This window comes from Cyprinus carpio, chromosome A25 (genome assembly GCF_018340385.1).
Source record: "Cyprinus carpio isolate SPL01 chromosome A25, ASM1834038v1, whole genome shotgun sequence".
In the NCBI taxonomy this organism is placed as follows: domain Eukaryota; kingdom Metazoa; phylum Chordata; class Actinopteri; order Cypriniformes; family Cyprinidae; genus Cyprinus; species Cyprinus carpio.
Window position 1 is genome coordinate 18,753,112 of NC_056596.1, and position 17,488 is coordinate 18,770,599.

Here is a 17,488-nt window from a genome sequence, read left to right on the forward strand (position 1 = left end):
ACGTTGCATTACCGCCATCTTCTGGATTATTCTCCTGCAACGTTATTCCAGTTTATTTCCTCCAGCTTGTTTTCCTCGATCATATTTTCCTCATCAAACCCGTTCTTATTAAGAAATTACAAATAATTTTCCTGCTCATACTGGTGATTTTCCTGGTCATAATTTTTATACTGGTGATGTTTTTACTTCTCCTAAGCATAATCTTAATGCTTTAGCCAGTATTATATCAAGTCTCGGAAGTACAGATTTGGCTGCTGATCCATAGACCACACTCCCATAATCTATTCTTGACCTTATTAAACTTACTTACACTTACATATATATATATATATATATATATATATATATATATACATATATATATATATATATATATATATGTATATATATGTATATATATATATATGTATATATATGTATATATATATATATATCAATGATTGATAATCCGCTCCCCATTCTAACCCTGATAAACATCTCATTATATTTATCACTTTTTTACACTTATCCTCCACATTCCTCATGTTCAACCATGTTAACCTTGGATCAAAATGTACTCCTAGAAAGCAAAATTTATTAACTCTCTCCAAATTACTTCCATATAGTTTTAAATTAAAACCTTCATTGATTTCCGTCCTTGTAAAAAACATTAGTTCAGTTTTTTTCAACAGAAAATGTAAAAGCCCATTTTATTCCCCACTTCTCAACCTGCTGAATACCATCTTGCACTTTCTTAACTATGTTCTACATTTCTTCCTCTTTTCCATATTGCTCCATCATCCACGAATAACAATCTTCCCATGCCTGCTGGATCATTTAAATATATGTCATTTATCATTACTGAGAATAATATGGGACTTATTACACTCCCCTGAGGCGTTCATTCTCGGCTACATGCTTGCTCGACAAATCTGTTCCTATTTTAACCTGAATTGTTCTACCTTTCAAGAAATCCGTAACCCAATTAAAAATTCTTCCTTTAATTCCCATTCTGTGCAACTTAATCATCAACCCCTCTCCCCAAAGCATATCATAGGCTTTTTCAACATCAAAAAACACTGCTACTACCATGTCTTTATTTATTTGAGCTTTTCTGATTTCATCTTCTAAACATAACATTATATCCATATTACCCCTTCCTCTCCTAAATCCACTTTGGCATTCAGTCACCTTGTTTTTCCATAATATACATTAATCTCCCATTCATCATTCTTTCCATTAGTTTACAGATATGAGAAGTCAGGGCAATGGGTCTATAATTTGTTGGCTTATCAGAATCTTTCCCCGGTTTTCTTATTGGACCAAAACTGCTTCCTTCCAGCTCTTTGTCCCTCTTCCTTCTTCCCACACTTTATTGTTTAGCATCAGTAACTTATTCTTCCCCTCCTCACTTAACTGCTTCAACATGCTATAACATACTTCATCTTTTCCTGGTGCAGTCTTCCCAGTTTTTGTCAATGCTCTATTTAATTCTCTCATATTAAATGGTACATTTTGTTCACCTTCATCATTTCCCATCACCCTCAGTGCCTCTAAATTTTCAGATCTAGTTTCCTCTCTGCCTCTCCTCCCTTCTTCAGATATATTATTTGAACTGTGCACATTAACAAATGTATTTACCAACATTTCAGCCTTTTCTTTATTTGTTACTGCGATCTCGTTTCCATTACACAAAACCGGGTATTGCAATCTCTCCTCTCCCCATCCATCTTTTTAATCATTGTCCAAACTTCTCCTATCTGAGTTGTGTTCCCAGTTGAGCTGCAATAATTCCTCCAATACATGCTTTTTGCTTGTCTTACTGTTTTCCTTACTATTGCTTGTGCATACTTATACTGAATCATATGCATGAAATTACACATTCTTTTCATTACTTTAAATGCTTTATTTCGGCTTCTGAATGTTTTTTTTTACATTCATCATCCCACCATGGCACTTCCTTTCTCTTTATATTACCTTGACTTTTTGGAATAGACTCTAATGCTGCTGTTATTATACCCTGTCTTACTTTATTTTCCAGAATTTCTATATCATAATTATATTCAATCTGACTCAGATATTTGTCACTTTCCCTCCGGAATTTTCCCCAATCAGCCTTCTCAAATACCCATCTTCCCCCTCTTCCTTCAGTAATTTCAGATACATTACAGTACAATACTGGACAGTGATCACTTCCTATCGTTCCTTCATTATACACACTCCAACTACATATTGCTGCTATACTATTGGACACCAGTGTAAGATCAAGTGCAGACTCCCTTCCATTATTAACCTCTATCCTTGTTTTAGTTCCATTATTTAAACATACTAAGTTTTTCTCCTCTAATAGCTCTTCTATCACTTACCCATTAATATCCACTTTTTCACCTCCCCACAGTGTATTATGCGCATTGAAGTCCCCACACCATACAATATTACTGCTATCTTGTCCCTCTATTTCCTCAAGGTGGTTTAATTGCAGTCTTCTACATGGATTATAATAATTTATGATTACAAATTTCTTCCCCACACCCTTATACCTATACTACTACATATTCATGTTCACTCCCTAACACCGTGGAATCCCGTTTCACAAATGTAACATAACTCCTCCACCACCATTTACCCTATATTGTCTAATTGCTACATACCCATATAAAACAAAATCCAGATTAGGCTTTAGCTAGGATTCCTGAACACGTCATGTCTGGTTTTTCTTTCCTACTCGCAATAAACTGTTTAAAATCGTGTCCATTTGCAATCAGGCTCCTTGTATTCCATTGAAGGAGTAACATTACTAAAATTATTAACCCACACATGCTGTCTCTTGACTCGACTGTACACTTAGTTCATCCCTCACCTCTTCCCATTTCAAACCTGCCAGATGATGTATTGCTGCTCTTACAATAATCTGAATTCTTTCCATTTTAGATCTGATTTCAGCCGTAGCATTTATCACTCCTGCTATAAAGGTCACCATTTTCTTCTTCTCCTCCCACTGTTCCTTCCGCTCTTGTTGGACTTCTCTTGTCTGTCTTCTGACTCTCCTTTTCTCTTTCAGATTTTTGAACAGCCTCAGAATGACTTCACTCTTATCTGTTGCACTTTCACTTCTTTTTTCATCACTTCACATCCCCAAAACGCGACACTGTGATTCCCTCCACAACTGCAACACTTTGGCCTCACTTCTTCCCCACACTTTCCATAATCATGATCCCCACTGCACCTGTCACACCTTCTTTTTCCTTTGCACACCTTAGCCACATGTCCAAATACTTGGCATTTATGGCATCTCATTGGTTTAGGAATGTATTCTCTTATGTTATATCTCATGAATCCATAATATAATTCTTTTGGCACATCCTTTGATTCAAACTCAACCAAAACAGATTCTGTTTCGACTCACCACCGACTCTCACTTCGTATTCCAGTCAGTCTTGTCCACAGGACTTTGTATTCAAATCGCAAGATCAAAGACTCCTATTCAGTCCTCAACGCATTAGTTCCACACAAAACAATTCTAAATAACACACACTTACTTTACATGTTTTTATTTATATATGACATTTACATAAAGACATAATGCATAGCTTCAGGTTACAGGCATTGGAAGTTATAATACATATACAAACAAATGAGCATTTTTGCATTTGATTGTGTGCTGCAAGCTGCCACGAATGAACTTTGGTTCAAACCTTTTCTCCTCAAATTAAAGACAAATCAAGCTATTAACTAAAATGCTGAACAAATAATGAAATTGAGGCATGTTTCTATCATGGGTTTATAAAGTACATTCATAGTCTGAAGCATTGGTCATGTCAAAAATCAGGCTGATGACAGCTTCAAACATCTCACTTACACATTTGTAAACCTGGTAAGTGTTTAACACAGTTTCAAAGTTAAGACAATGCACAATGCAATGGGTCTTCAATAAGCGGTCTGATGTCAAACCATAAATGAAAATTATGTGACAGCACATAATGTCCAAAACTATGACTGCTCAACAACCTCAGAGTCAAAGAATAACCAGCCAAAAGCATCACACATTTCTTTTAATGGACACTTCAGAAGAAATAAGGAAGTTTCCCACATGAGTGAAACACTTCTGACCCTCTGATTTCGAAATGTTTATGATATTAGTATGTAAAACAGACTATAAAAGTTTAAGGGCACTTAAAGCATAAAACAGATTGTATGTGTGGTCCTTGTGCAGATACATTTGCTTTCATGCTTTTTTTAAATGGACCTAACCATCTCATTTGTGGAATGACCCTTATGCTAAAATAAGAAATATTAAAATACAGAGATATTGCTTCTGTTAAGCTTGTTTGAGCAATGGTTATGAATAAATGCTGTTGATACGATCTCACTCTCAAAACGTCATTACCTCCATATATTGTCACATTGTTCATATTCTTTTCCTACAAGAACTTACTGCCTTCATTGTGCATGTTGCCTAATGCCGTATGCTTGTGAGGGAATGTCAGTGCTGCCTCAATCTGCAAAACTCTTAAACTACGGTGTCTGTGACTGAAGTGATGGGTTAATAATGATCATGTGCTCAAACTCAGTTTGCATTACATGCCTTACATAAAATTATAAAACGTCAATAAAGAATATATACTGATGCTATAGTGATATTATACTGATAGACATAAAACATACACGCCACGAAAAAATGCATATCAGTGCTAATAACATGATGGTCATCACACGTTTTGACTGATAAACTTCCATGACTTTTACAGTCTGGCCTGATAACTGGATTAGTATTATTTTAAGCCATTTTATAAAGATTGAACTCATAAAAAGCAAAGCTATATATAGAACTAGAAAATGTATACTGACTATAGAAATAGGGCTTTTTTCCTTATGATTTATTTAATAATAGTACGTTTTCATTAATTTCCTTCACATTTCCAAGCCTGCACACCAGAATTTTAAAATTCCCTGATATTTCCCAGTTTTTATGACAGTGGGAAGCCTGTAATAAGACATAAACACTCATCAAATGCTGATCAATAAACATTAATGTAATTATTATATATAGATTTTTTATTATTATTATTATTTTATTTTTTTCAAAAATATTATTTAAACTGAATCGATCCTATTCAACACCTTATAGAGTTAACTTTAAGGAGGTCATTTTTGGTCAGTCATGAGGGAATGTATTTAAAGCTTCATTTTCTTCATATTAGCATGAACGGCTGTCTTCCACATATTCATTAAGATTATAGCACACAGATGTAACAGTCTTTGCCATGCAACACATATAAACATAAATAGAGGTGAGATACATGAAAAAAACAACATGGATAATAAAACATAATATGTTCATTTTGGTTATTCTGCAAAGCCTGAACATTTCCTGTAAAAGCTTGTTGGCTCTAGATGAGAAGGCACGATTGGTGTTCCTGATCAGAGGAAAATGGGAATGTTTTCTGCCTTAGAAAGCCACACACACACACACACACACACACACAAACACTGAACAAATGTGTTAGCTAGAAAAGAAGTAGAACTATGAAAACACTGCTTGAGTAAAATATTAGCTTTCAATAAATCAATGAAATAAATGAACCTCCATCATTTCCTGTTGATTCTACGTGAGCAGTCCCAAACGAGCCAGTTTGGCTGAGAGAAACGAATGAAGCACGAAGACCACAGGCTTCGGCCCCGAGTGAAGCTCAAACACCTGCAAGACAGAAAGATAGAAACACAGATTATTATGAAAACTATACAGGCATCCTACAACCTTTGACTGATTGATTTTTTTAGATTTTTTTAGAGGATAATAAAAGAAAGTATGAGTGTGAATTTGATGTTTGTGAGTGTGTTTGTGTTTTGTTTTGTAATGTCAGGACCAACAGATTTCCATTCATTAAGGCCACAATTTCATGTCCATTTCATCACAGGTAAAGATCATACTCTGTGTCTGATTGGTCATACCATCTCGCCCTCCGGAGCACCGAAGTCCAGGTAGAGATTCCTAACTCCATCATCTGCAGACATCTTGAGGCGCTCGTAGGGGAAGTGAAAGAGCACGGATTCGCCAGATTCCCGCTTCACAGTGAACCCTCTGTCATAGTGCAGGATCAGACGCACGTCCTGTCTGTTCAACACACAGCCTGAGGAGCGCAGACAGACAGATGGACATAAGGATATGAACCATGAGAAAGTGAATAAATGTGATTTTATGTTTTCTTTGCTGGCTGGAACTCAGGAAGGAAAGCACGTAATATTTCTAACATTTCCCTCAGCCAGCTATTGTTACACACCACAGAGGGAGGGAAACAATGGTTTTCAATCCAGCATTTTTCCACTCAGTTGAACTTTTACTAAATAAGCCCCTTGGTTGCTCAGACAAGTCTTACAGAACATCCAGCAGGAATGAACTCCTTCAGTGATTAACACGATTCTTGGTAAAATGTGCTTATAATGTTGCACAAATGAAATGGATATTAATCTTACAAGAACTGGAATAAGGTGTGACATTGCAAAGCATTCTAGCTGGTGTTTATCTTTAAAGAAACTGGTTAATTACACAGGAGCAAGATTAAAAACGGAATCATTTCATTGAAATTAGAATGATAGGGTTGAAGTATTTAGTTAGCATCACTAAACCCTAAAGAAACATTATTGAACATTACATGACATTACTATGATTGAGCCATGTAAGTGCACTACTGGTTTTATACAATGTTGATAGTTGATTAACACAAATATTAACACTAAATAACCACAAAAAATTAATATCACTCGTGCCTCCTTTAAAAAAAAAAAAATGCAAAAGTCCAGCTGTTTCAACATGCTTTTTAACATGATTTTGTTTGAAAACAAGAATGCCTATTAAACTTTTCTGTAGAAAGCTGTAGAAAATTGTAAAATGTAAAAACTTCAAACTGAGAATGCATAACCTATACAGAATCTAGAATTTTCCTTTAAACTTATTTAAAGCTTAGGAAAGAGAGTAAAAGATTGTAAGCCGTCTAATAATAATTACAGGCATGACCACATTTACTAAGTTAAGATTGATAAATAATGTTTTTAACACAAGTCTTAGCAAAGGGAAGATTTTCTTCTTTGTATATTCACACACACACATACACACACCTATGGAAACCTCTTTGATGAGCTCAGCAGCCAAATGTCCGCCCTGCACCAGCGCACGTGTCCATGTGGACAGATCCCAATGTGTCTCCACACGAAACACATGAGACTCAATGCCTCGACCTGTGCCTGTACGTGTGGCGAACATCAAATCTCCTCCCAGAGCCGGAGAACTGCGGACGCTGCCCGAGTGAACCAGCCTGCAGACAGAACCAAATACTCTCCATGAAACACCAAAGACAGAACTGTGTCAGTTTATTCAGAAAACAAACTTGTATTTAAATTTTTTAAATGGGCTGTTTTTTCAGTAAATTCCGCCTGCATATGCTGAAGTAAGAGTTTGACCGTGTAGCGAGCAGTGGATGGGTCAGGAGAGGTGAGGACCAGCTCTCATACGTCCACGGCACTGACTGGAACAGCAGGAGGTCTTTCTCTGTGAGCGCCATGACCACTCGTCTGTACTGATGCCGCCCACCATCCAGCTCCAGCTGCACACAAACACAACAACCAACCATCACATTTATAATCCATACCATTTCCATATGGCAAAGGAAAAATATGTCTTGACTAATGCTGTAAAGTATACAGGAAACATATTATCTATATTATCGAACAGCTCTCAACATAAAACTGGATATATCAGTATATATCTAATTTGCTAAATGCGAGTATAAGGTATGAAAATATTAAAATGTTATATACATTAAAATCATGATTCTCTGTAAAGCTTCTTTGAAATAATGTGTACTATAAACAGGTGCTGGTCATATAATTAGAATATCATCAAAAAGTTGATTTCACTAATTCCATTCAAAAAGTGAAACTTGTATATTATATTCATTCATTACACAGAGACTGATATATTTCAAATGTTTATTTCTTTTAATTTTGATGATTATAACTTCAAAAAGTGAAACTTGTACCCAAATACAGTATCTCAGAAAATTAGAATTTTGTTAAAAGGTTCAATATTGAAGACGCCTGGTGCCACACTCTAATCAGCTAATTAACTCAAAACACCTGCAAAGGCCTTTAAATGGTCTCTCAGTCTAGTTCTGTAGGCTACACAATCATGGGGAAGACTGCTGACTTGACAGTTGTCCAAAAGACGACCACTGACACCTTGCACAAGGAGGGCAAGACACAAAAGGTCATTGCAAAAGAGGCTGGCTGTTCACAGAGCTCTGTGTCCAAGCACATTAATAGAGAGGCGAAGGGAAGGAAAAGATGTTGACAGAAAAAAGTGTATAAGCAATAGGGGATAACCGCACCCTGGAGAGGATTGTGAAACAAAACCCATTCAAAAATGTGGGGGAGATTCACAAAGAGTGGGGACTGCAGCTGGAGTCAGTGCTTCAAGAACCACTACGCACAGACGTATGTAAGACATGTGCAAGAAACTGTCGCATTCCTTGTGTCAAGCCACTCTTGAACAACAGACATCGTCAGAAGCATCTCGCTTCAAAAAGGACTGGTCTGCTGCTGAGTGGTCCAAAGTTGTGTTCTCTGATGAAAGTAAATTTTGCATTTCCTTTAGAAATCAGGGTCCCAGAGTCTGGAGGAAGAGAGGAGAGGCACACAATCCATGTTGTTTGAGGTCTAGTGTAAAGTTTCCACAGTCAGTGGTTTGGGGTGCCATGTCATCCGCTGGTGTTGGTCCACTGTGTTTTCTGAGGTCCACGGTCAACTCAGCCGTATACCAGGAAGTTTTAGAGCACTTCATGCTTCCTGCTGCTGACCAACTTTATGGAGATGCAGATTTCATTTTCCAACAGGACTTTGCACCTGCACACAGTGCCAAAGCTTCCAGTACCAGGGTTAAGGACCATGGTATCCCTGTCCTAATTAGCCAGCAAACTCGACTGACCTTAACCCCATAGAAAATCTATGGAGTATTGTGAAGAGGAAGATGCGATATGCCAGACCCAAGAATGCAGAAGAGCTTAAGGCCACTATCAGAGCAAACTGGGCTCTCATAACACCCGAGCAGTGCCACAGACTGATTGACTCCATGCCATGCCGTGTTTTTGGAGTAATTGTGGCAAAAGGAGCCCCAACTAAGTATTGAGTCCTGTACATGCTCATACTTTTCATGTTCATACTTTTCAGTTGGCCAAGATTTCTAAACATCCTTTCTTTGTATTGGTCTTAAGTAATATTCTAATTTTCTGAGATACTGAATTTGAGATTTTCCTTAGTTGTCAGTTATAATCATCAAAATTAAAATAAATAAACATGTGAAATATATCAGTCTGTGTGTAATGAATGAATATAATACACAAGTTTCACTTTTTGAATGGAATTAGTGAAATAAATCAACTTTTTGATGATATTCTAATTATATGACCAGCACCTGTAAATAAAACTGAATTGATAGTATAAAAGATTAACATTACCAACAGAGCCCAAACTATTAAATTCAATAGCTATAGTTGTATAAAAACATTTTAATTGCACATAAAGAAAAAAAAAGGGTTTTATATAAAATTTCTAACGATATAATTAACTTTTTAATCCAATTTGTTGTTGAAATCTAAACATTTAAACAGTGGCTGTCTTAAAAACGTATTTTCATGAGAGTTTATAATTATATTGTAATTAAGACATCACTAGCAGGTAAAAATATTAAAATACGTATTTTATTATAAAACTGACCAAATCTGAAAGCTGAGACTTTATTTACATAAAATGCAACGCTTACTGGGATTATGATTGGGGGGTTCGTGTTACAAATAATGCTTAGTGATGTTTTAGTCACCCATCAACAGAACACAAGCATAGACTCAAAGACTGCTCTTTGAGTTCATTAAAATGAAGATCAATTAAAATTGGGAAATCCATATTTTCAACCCTTGAGTTAAGTGACAATATTGAATTGTGCTAATTTATATTTTATTCCACAGCACCAATGTATATATTTATATACAGTATATGGTTTGTATACTTCTTTTTTAATTTATGGATTATTTTAATAAAACTAAATAGAAAACTACCACAGAATATTTAGTTTTGATTTAACACTTTAACACAGTTTGCATCAGCTATTGTGCATATGTTAATGAGGGTCACAAAAGACACCCGTTTTGTAAAATGATCCTTTTACTTCAAATATTTTGAGAACTGCATGTACACCCGTTTTTTTGTTTGATCCTTATACTTTAAATATTTTGAGAACTGCATGTACTGAATGTTTGAGCTCAGAGTGCAAGTCATTCTGTCTGTGTGTGTGTGTGATTGAGTGATTGAGTGAGTGAGTGAGTGAGTGAGTGAGTGAGTCAGAGAGAGTGAGTGAGTGTGAGAGAGAGAGAGAGAGAGAGTGAGTGAGAGAGTGAGTGAGTGAGTAAGAGATTTGTGTGTGTGTGGTGGGTGTGGTGAGAGAGTGTGAGAGAGAGTGAGTGAGTGAGAGTGAGTGTGAGTGAGTGAGTGAGTGAGTGAGTGAGTGAGTGTGTGAGTGTGTGAGTGAGAGAGTGAGTGAGTGAGTGAGTGAGTCAGAGAGAGTGAGTGAGTGTGAGAGAGAGAGAGAGAGAGAGAGTGAGTGAGAGAGTGAGTGAGTGAGTGAGAGTGTGAGAGAGAGAGAGTGAGTGAGTGTGAGTGTGAGAGAGAGAGTGAGTGAGTGAGTGAGTGAGTGAGTGAGTGAGTGAGAGAGAGAGTGAGTCAGAGAGAGAGAGAGAGAGAGAGAGATACCTGCTCTGCCAGCCAGCCGATGTGTTTGAGCGTGCAGTGTGTGTTGGCGCTGGGGTTGCTCAAGAAAGAGTTGATGTGGTCCATCATCTGTGGCAATAGGGCAGCAACATTTGTGTGAATGGCTGTGAACCAGGAGTGAGCAGAGGCCCCGTCTTTACACCGTAGCACCACGGTGTGCTGGCCGTCCGGAGAGTGAAGCTCCAGCAGCCTGAAACAAACAAAAGGCATCACTGAAAATATTCATCATCCCCGTAACACGCTACATAGTACATAATCAGTATTTCTTAAAAGTGTTGTTACCATTTCAAATAAGTAAATCATTTTAGATTGTAATCAGCAGATACTGTCATTATTGTCAGTATGATCATATGATCATCAACTTAATGCTTTATTGTTTGTCAACTTAACCCTTTGAACCCGAGGTGTACTAATAAAAGGTCATTTCACGTGGTGTTTTCATTCATAACTTCATGAAACATGCATATGTTGTGGAAAATGGGCCAACATTATTCATTTAGACCTAAAGATATTCCTCATCAAGTTATAACACAAACAAGCCCAAAGGCGCACGTTTTAACTTTCACAGGGTTTTTATGCTTGTTATTTAATGAGACATGCTCTGATCGTGGAAAATATCACATAATTTACAGCAAATTTTCACGATCTGAATGAGTCCAAAATCAATCTAAACCCATGAATTGAATAAATAAGTTGGAGAGCATCCTTGAACAATTGGCACTTGGCAAGTAAAGAGGTAAAGCCAGCATGTTTCTGTCTGTTCTACCTTTTTTATACTTTTTTTTTTTATGTATGTATGCATGCATGTACTGTATATATATATATATATATATATATATATTGTAGAGCTTAGAAATTCAGGTTTTGAATGTATCCAACCATTTTGATCAACTCTTAACGAATGCTGAGTAGTCCCTCTGAACTGGAGTGTACCACCAACGGGCTCCACAAAGTTTTAATGTATGCTGAGTTTTTGATCTGATCTTGAGTGTTGCTGAGTAGTGCTTCTGAAAGAAAAAAATATTAATCATATTTTTCAAATTGTTTGTTAATGCTGATAAATAGAAAAACCCTCATAAACTCGATATGTTTTTGTGCCACCATACGTTAATATCACAAAGATCAAAATATCGGATAATCATATGGTTTTCAAAACCACTTATGTCTTTTGAAAGGTCTCACAGAATAGAATAAAACAAGCATAATTGTTTGGGGCTTTGACTAAACTTGTCCGAGGCATTACTTCTGTGTATGTCACTCAAAACTGTCAAGGACTAAACAAAAAGACTTATTTTGTTTTAAAATGCTGTAACTTTTGGATACTTTATGCTATCACCATATGTATGTATGTATGTATGTATGTATATATATATATATATATATATATATATATATATGTGTGTGAGATGTTTTATATATATATATACACACACACTCACACACACATATATTTATATATAAATATCAGGGCTTAAAGGGTTAATTTGTCTCAGCTCTCAATCGTTAATATTTTGTTGAATTCACAGCAAGTGCTGATTTTGGGGACCTGGACATGTTTTCATGAAATTCAAATCTAAATATACTTGCTGTCTTCACGGCAGAATGACACAATCACCTTCAGCAGTAAAATGCTGCTTCTGGTTACTTCTGAAAACACACACACACACACCTGTTTTCCAGGTCAGGCATAGTGAGGTTTCGGCTGATGAAGCTCATTTTGAGCGGGATGACCTTTCTGTCACGGGTTACACTGCTCTTGGGTGACTCGTCGCTGCTGCTGAGGTTCGGAGACTGAAGACGCCCATCCCAAGGCAGATCTGTGCTCATAGAGGACTTCTTAAAGAGCGGAGACACCTCCCTGATGTACTTTACTGCACACAACACATACAGCCTTAACTGAGAAGTCAATAGAAGAAACATCAAAAAAAAATGCATTAACTCTGTGTGTGTGTGCCTGCGTGTGTGCGCGTGCGTGTGTGTTATTGAATGATGAGAGGATTTTAATTTTGGAGTGGTCTTTAACCTTTAAGGTATTCACACAGACAGCGATTTGCAGCAATAGAAATCATATATTTTCAGTAATAGTAGTGCTAGTGTAAAAATATTATATTCCCATGAAAAATTTGAATTTTTAAGCAGTGAGAAAGCTACTTCACATATGTAAGCAAGTAAGTAAATAAGTAAACAAATAAATAAATAAAAACTTTTGAACGCTACGGTCATATTAAAAGCCTTTCAATGAAATAATAATCTAGTGGTGATCAACAGTACATCAACCTCAGCCATCATAAAATCACTGTCAGCACAATTAGTGTCATACCCAGTAACCCTCTACATTGAGAGTAAATCACTCGCATATTGACTAAGTCTTCACTCTGGGCGACTAAATGATGCCTACTAACCAATGGCTAATAAATTCTCAGATTTTACTCGCCTGCGTGTGAGTTGGAGGTTAAGTATAATTTTAGCACAGATATATTTTCACTCGCTGAACACTCTGACTGAGTGCTTCAGAGTTTCACTTCCGTCAGGCGATTCGTGCTATTTTTCAGTTCATCTGAATTGATGCGAGGCCTTTACCTTTGCTGCGGGTGGGAGTGGGCAGTCAAAAAATATAAAGCGGGGCACATAACCACGATTTGGCCCATAACAAGAATGATGACATTTCATTAACACTAGGCTTACTGCGGTAGACAGTGTTACACTGTGTTTGGTCATACACTGATTACATAATCAGTGAACCCGTCGTTCTACATTTTATAGAAATTAAAATTATTTAGTGCAGTTGGAAAACGTACCCTACGATTCTAAACTTAAACATCTGCTCTACACCAGGGTTGCGTGACAAAACTACCCCAATAGCCAGTCAAAAAACAGCCCGAAGTAGCACAATGACCATATCCCAAATATCGAAACTCATATGTAATTTCTCTAAAATTTTACATACACTGTTATGCACAATAATCATAAACACAGCTCAAAGGAGTCCTACCAGTTTTATCATAGGTAGAATGCAAAATATTTCAATCAAAGCAGTGAAATTTAATTTATGATTTCAAACCTGAGCATGGGAAAAAAACGGTAGGCTTTGTTAGGTTGTGTTTGTTAATATGTTTTTTGTAATAAACTGGTTATTGAAAATACTGGTTTGAAGTTTTTAAGCTGCTCACAGATCGCTGAGCTCAGTGTGAAATATGTTATCGTTGTATGGTATGTTAACAGCAAACGCTCATTCAAAAGCGATTTCAATGCCGTGCATATTGATATGATGTGCAAACATTATATAAAATGTTAGCACATTTGTGTATGCAGCCGGTAAGAAAACAAAAAAATAAATTTATGGAGCTCAATTTAATATCGCACCAGTATTGTGATTGGCTGTTATGCAGTGTGGGTCCAGGGTGGGCCAAGCTTCTGATTGGGTGGGAGCCGGGCCTGGTTCCTTTGGATTTTTTCAGCTTTTAAGTAGCCAAACTTTCCAAGCTTTTTTTACTAGCCAATGGTGATTCAATTGCCAAGGTGACCTTACACCAAGGTTACTCCACTGAGACTGAACATGTTATGAATGTTATGTCTATGCAAGCTGCTAATTATGGCTGGATGAATAGCTCTTCATTTCACTCTCAGAAGAATCGTGTTCTTTACAAGCATCCTGTTCTTACCAGCTGTACTGTTATTGTGCCAACATCATGGGATCATTTCTGAGCCATTTAAAGATCTCATTAGATCCACCAGGACCATCAAACAGCTTCAGTTCTCATTTTAATTAGGCCGGTGCCACAGAGGATAATGTATGTGTCAGCAGAACCCATCTCATGAGACACTGCTCCACATATCTGAACGTCAGTCTCCAGATCTCTGATCCTGATGCAGGATATTCAGCAGTGCTGCAGAACAACACGTGTGTTACACTGAGGTGGTATGTGCGAGACATGAGATGTGTGCAGCATAATTTCCAGCGCATCCCATCCAATGATTGCAATAAGTTTTGTGCAATTTTGTCAAATTCTGGTAATTTTACCACAAATTTCAAACAATAAAGATGGACAGAAATATTTAAAGGGGTCATATGATGTTGCTAAAAAGAACATTATTTGTGTAATGTGTTTATGCAGTTTAAGGTTCAAAAAACACATTATTTTCCACATACTGTACCGCATATTGTTGCTCCTCTATGCTCCGCCTTTCTGAAACGCATCAATTTTTACAAAGCTCATCGTTCTGAAAAGCGAGGTGTGCTCTGATTGGCCAGCTATCCAGTGCATTGTGATTGGCCGAATACCTCAAGCGTGTGACAGAAATGTTATGCCCCTTAACATGCTGTTATGCCGTCTGTCCCAGAGCACCAAGACAAAAACAATAAAACCCTTCATAAATGAGGCATTTGTTGCATCCAATGGAAACATAATTAAGGAAATTACTTTTTATGCATTGTGTTTCAGGTCTCACCGCATAAACATAAAACCTGTCTGCATTTGTGATCGGAGAAACAACAAACATCAAGCGCTACTCTACACTGCTCAAAACTCACGTTTGAATCGTCAGTGGCAACTTCTTTAAATATGAAAACATTCTGGAAGGCCAAACAAAGTCATTTTGCTTTCACAATGAAACACAGCGTCTCCACTACATGGCGGAGTGGCAACAACAAAACTACAGCGTGAATCAAAGTTACTCCTTTCTTTGCGTAAACATTTGGCCAGCATTATGCAAATCATCCCACACAGTGATGTAGACATGTGGGGGCGTGTTTAAACGAGATGTTTTAGGAGGGCGTGGACGAGTCTTAGCTTTTGGGTTTGAGAATTAATCTCTGCAAACTTTAGGGATCTTATCTATGCACTAACAGCTTGTATCACTCCGAAGAGAAAGGAAAACTTTAAATCACATCATATGACCCCTTTAATGTGGCGTGACAGATCTCTGTAGCCGCCTTAGTTCAAGCAGCACATGAACCGATCATCTTCCTCTTTATTACTAGTTACAGCACAGAATAAACATGAATGAACAGCAGAAAAATTATGAAATAAACAGATAGCATATAACTTAGTAAAGTATTTCATGTCATCGCTCAAACAGTTTCATCCTCGGGAAAAAGTCAGTAAAACATCATAAAATGTTACAGTCACCTCAGGAAAGCCATTCAGTGACCACAGATTAGCCAATAGTTCGCTGGAAAAAACAGCTGTAGAGATCAACATTTTGCTAAATAAATGAAATATTACAAATTAATTCTATTTTTCTTAACCTGTTAGTGATGTCTTTTTTTTATTTTATGTTTTTAAATAAATCTGTCATGAATACAAGTTATGATGACAGCCAATGATTAAATTAACTGATATGTAACATCATTTCCAGAAATCAATCAATCAAGAAACAAAGCAAGAAACAAAGAAAGGTGGGTGTGAATTGCTTTTGTCAACTGGGAATTGATTGGATCATAGAAAGTGGGCCTTGCGAACTAAACTGGCTTGCTAGCCAAGAAAGTAGAGTTAAGTATCTGTCTCTCCATCGTCCAGCCCCCTGTATCCCATTGCCACACACTCACTTCTGACGTCTGGAGATACATTACTGAACGTCTGCTATTTAAGCAAAATGAATTACCTTCTTATTATCAGAAAATACCTAGATTCATGCATTAAACTGCTATCCAAACTTAAGTTCGTTTTATAACTTGTACAAGTGATTTTCAAATGTTAATGTAACTCACACCCCATATCAACCCACATTACATTTAAAAAAGTGCAAATGTCAAATGAACTTGTTTACTACGTGAAAACAGTCTTACCTCAACAAAACAATAACTAAATACATCCTAGAACATTTTCAGTCTCACTTTATAGTGTTGGACATGCAAGTTTTGAACTGTGTGTCATTATCAATGAAATATGCGCTTGTTTATTTTAAGTGTGAAGTTCAGAGCTCTGTGCGGGCCTGTTGAATCCCCGCGGCTCGAGTGATCGGCTTACCCTCCAGTGTCACCTCCTTCCCGGCCTTCTTCAGCGCCTGCACCGCCGCGTCGTGCGTGGCATCGCGGAGGTCGCTGCCGTTGACGGACAGGATCGCGTCGCCGACCCGCAGGGCTCGACTCTGATCCGCTGCCAAACCGGGGAAGATCTTTGATATGAGGATGGGCATACGGTTCTCCCGTCCCCCTTTAATACTGATCCCCAGTCCGCCGGACTCCTGTTTGACTATCCGAACCCTCCGAACCCCCTCCGGCCCCGCCGGGTCACAATAACCGCTGGACTCCGAGTCGGACCCGTTGACCCGACCCGGACTGTCGTGTTGCCCGCGGCTCTGAAAAACATCTCGGTTCAGTTCGTTGCCATTAGAAACGCCATTTCTTAAATGAGAGTTGTGCTCCGAGTAGCCCGCTGGCCCGCTCGGCTCGCCCTCCGCCGTCAGTGTGAGAGTGTCCCGTGTGAGTTCCGCGGAGACCCGGACCCAGCGATCACTCAGCAGCAGGTCCAGATGACCCTGTTTTTCCGCGCGGGTCCACACGGCCATGATCAAACTTTAACTCATCGTAAACTTTAAACTCTCGACACACCCACTTACACGCGCATTTCCCCAGAGGCAGGAAGAGAAAAAGATTTTATGTCTGTTAAATAAGTTAAAACATCGTTATATTTCCGCAGCCGCTTGAATTTGTGATCACTGCACAAAGAAGCTATAAAATTAAAAACATCCT

The 17,488-nt window shown here is 37.7% G+C and overlaps 1 protein-coding gene across 4 annotated transcripts; it reads right to left on the reverse strand.

Moving 5' to 3' along the window:
- Positions 1 to 3,514: 3,514 nt before the first annotated feature.
- sntb2 (syntrophin, beta 2) lies at positions 3,515 to 17,488 on the reverse strand. 4 transcript variants are annotated; one of them, XM_042715805.1, is made up of 8 exons: positions 16,764 to 17,488; positions 12,464 to 12,665; positions 10,777 to 10,984; positions 7,438 to 7,580; positions 7,096 to 7,292; positions 5,932 to 6,110; positions 5,564 to 5,677; positions 3,515 to 5,423 (listed from the first exon to the last, which is right to left on the reverse strand). In XM_042715805.1, exons 1-7 carry the CDS (start codon positions 17,302 to 17,304, stop codon positions 5,585 to 5,587), a joined length of 1,563 nt encoding a protein of 520 aa, XP_042571739.1. In that variant the 5' UTR covers positions 17,305 to 17,488; the 3' UTR covers positions 3,515 to 5,423; positions 5,564 to 5,584. The 4 variants fall into 4 exon arrangements, with proteins under 4 accessions (XP_042571739.1, XP_042571738.1, XP_042571737.1 ...); XM_042715804.1 differs by having other exon boundaries at positions 3,515 to 5,427; XM_042715803.1 differs by having other exon boundaries at positions 3,515 to 5,469.

What these genes read in the sequence shown, in the direction of transcription:
- sntb2 (XM_042715805.1), bottom strand. Translation starts at nt 17,304, where the DNA reads ATGGCCGTGTGGACCCGCGCGGAAAAACAGGGTCATCTGGACCTGCTG. An exon ending in GAAGGAGGTGACACTGGAGG is followed by an intron (nt 12,666 to 16,763) that starts GTAAGCCGATCA and finishes TGTTGTGTGCAG; the next exon opens with TAAAGTACATCAGGGAGGTG. An exon ending in ATGCCTGACCTGGAAAACAG is followed by an intron (nt 10,985 to 12,463) that starts GTGTGTGTGTGT and finishes TGTTTGTTTCAG; the next exon opens with GCTGCTGGAGCTTCACTCTC.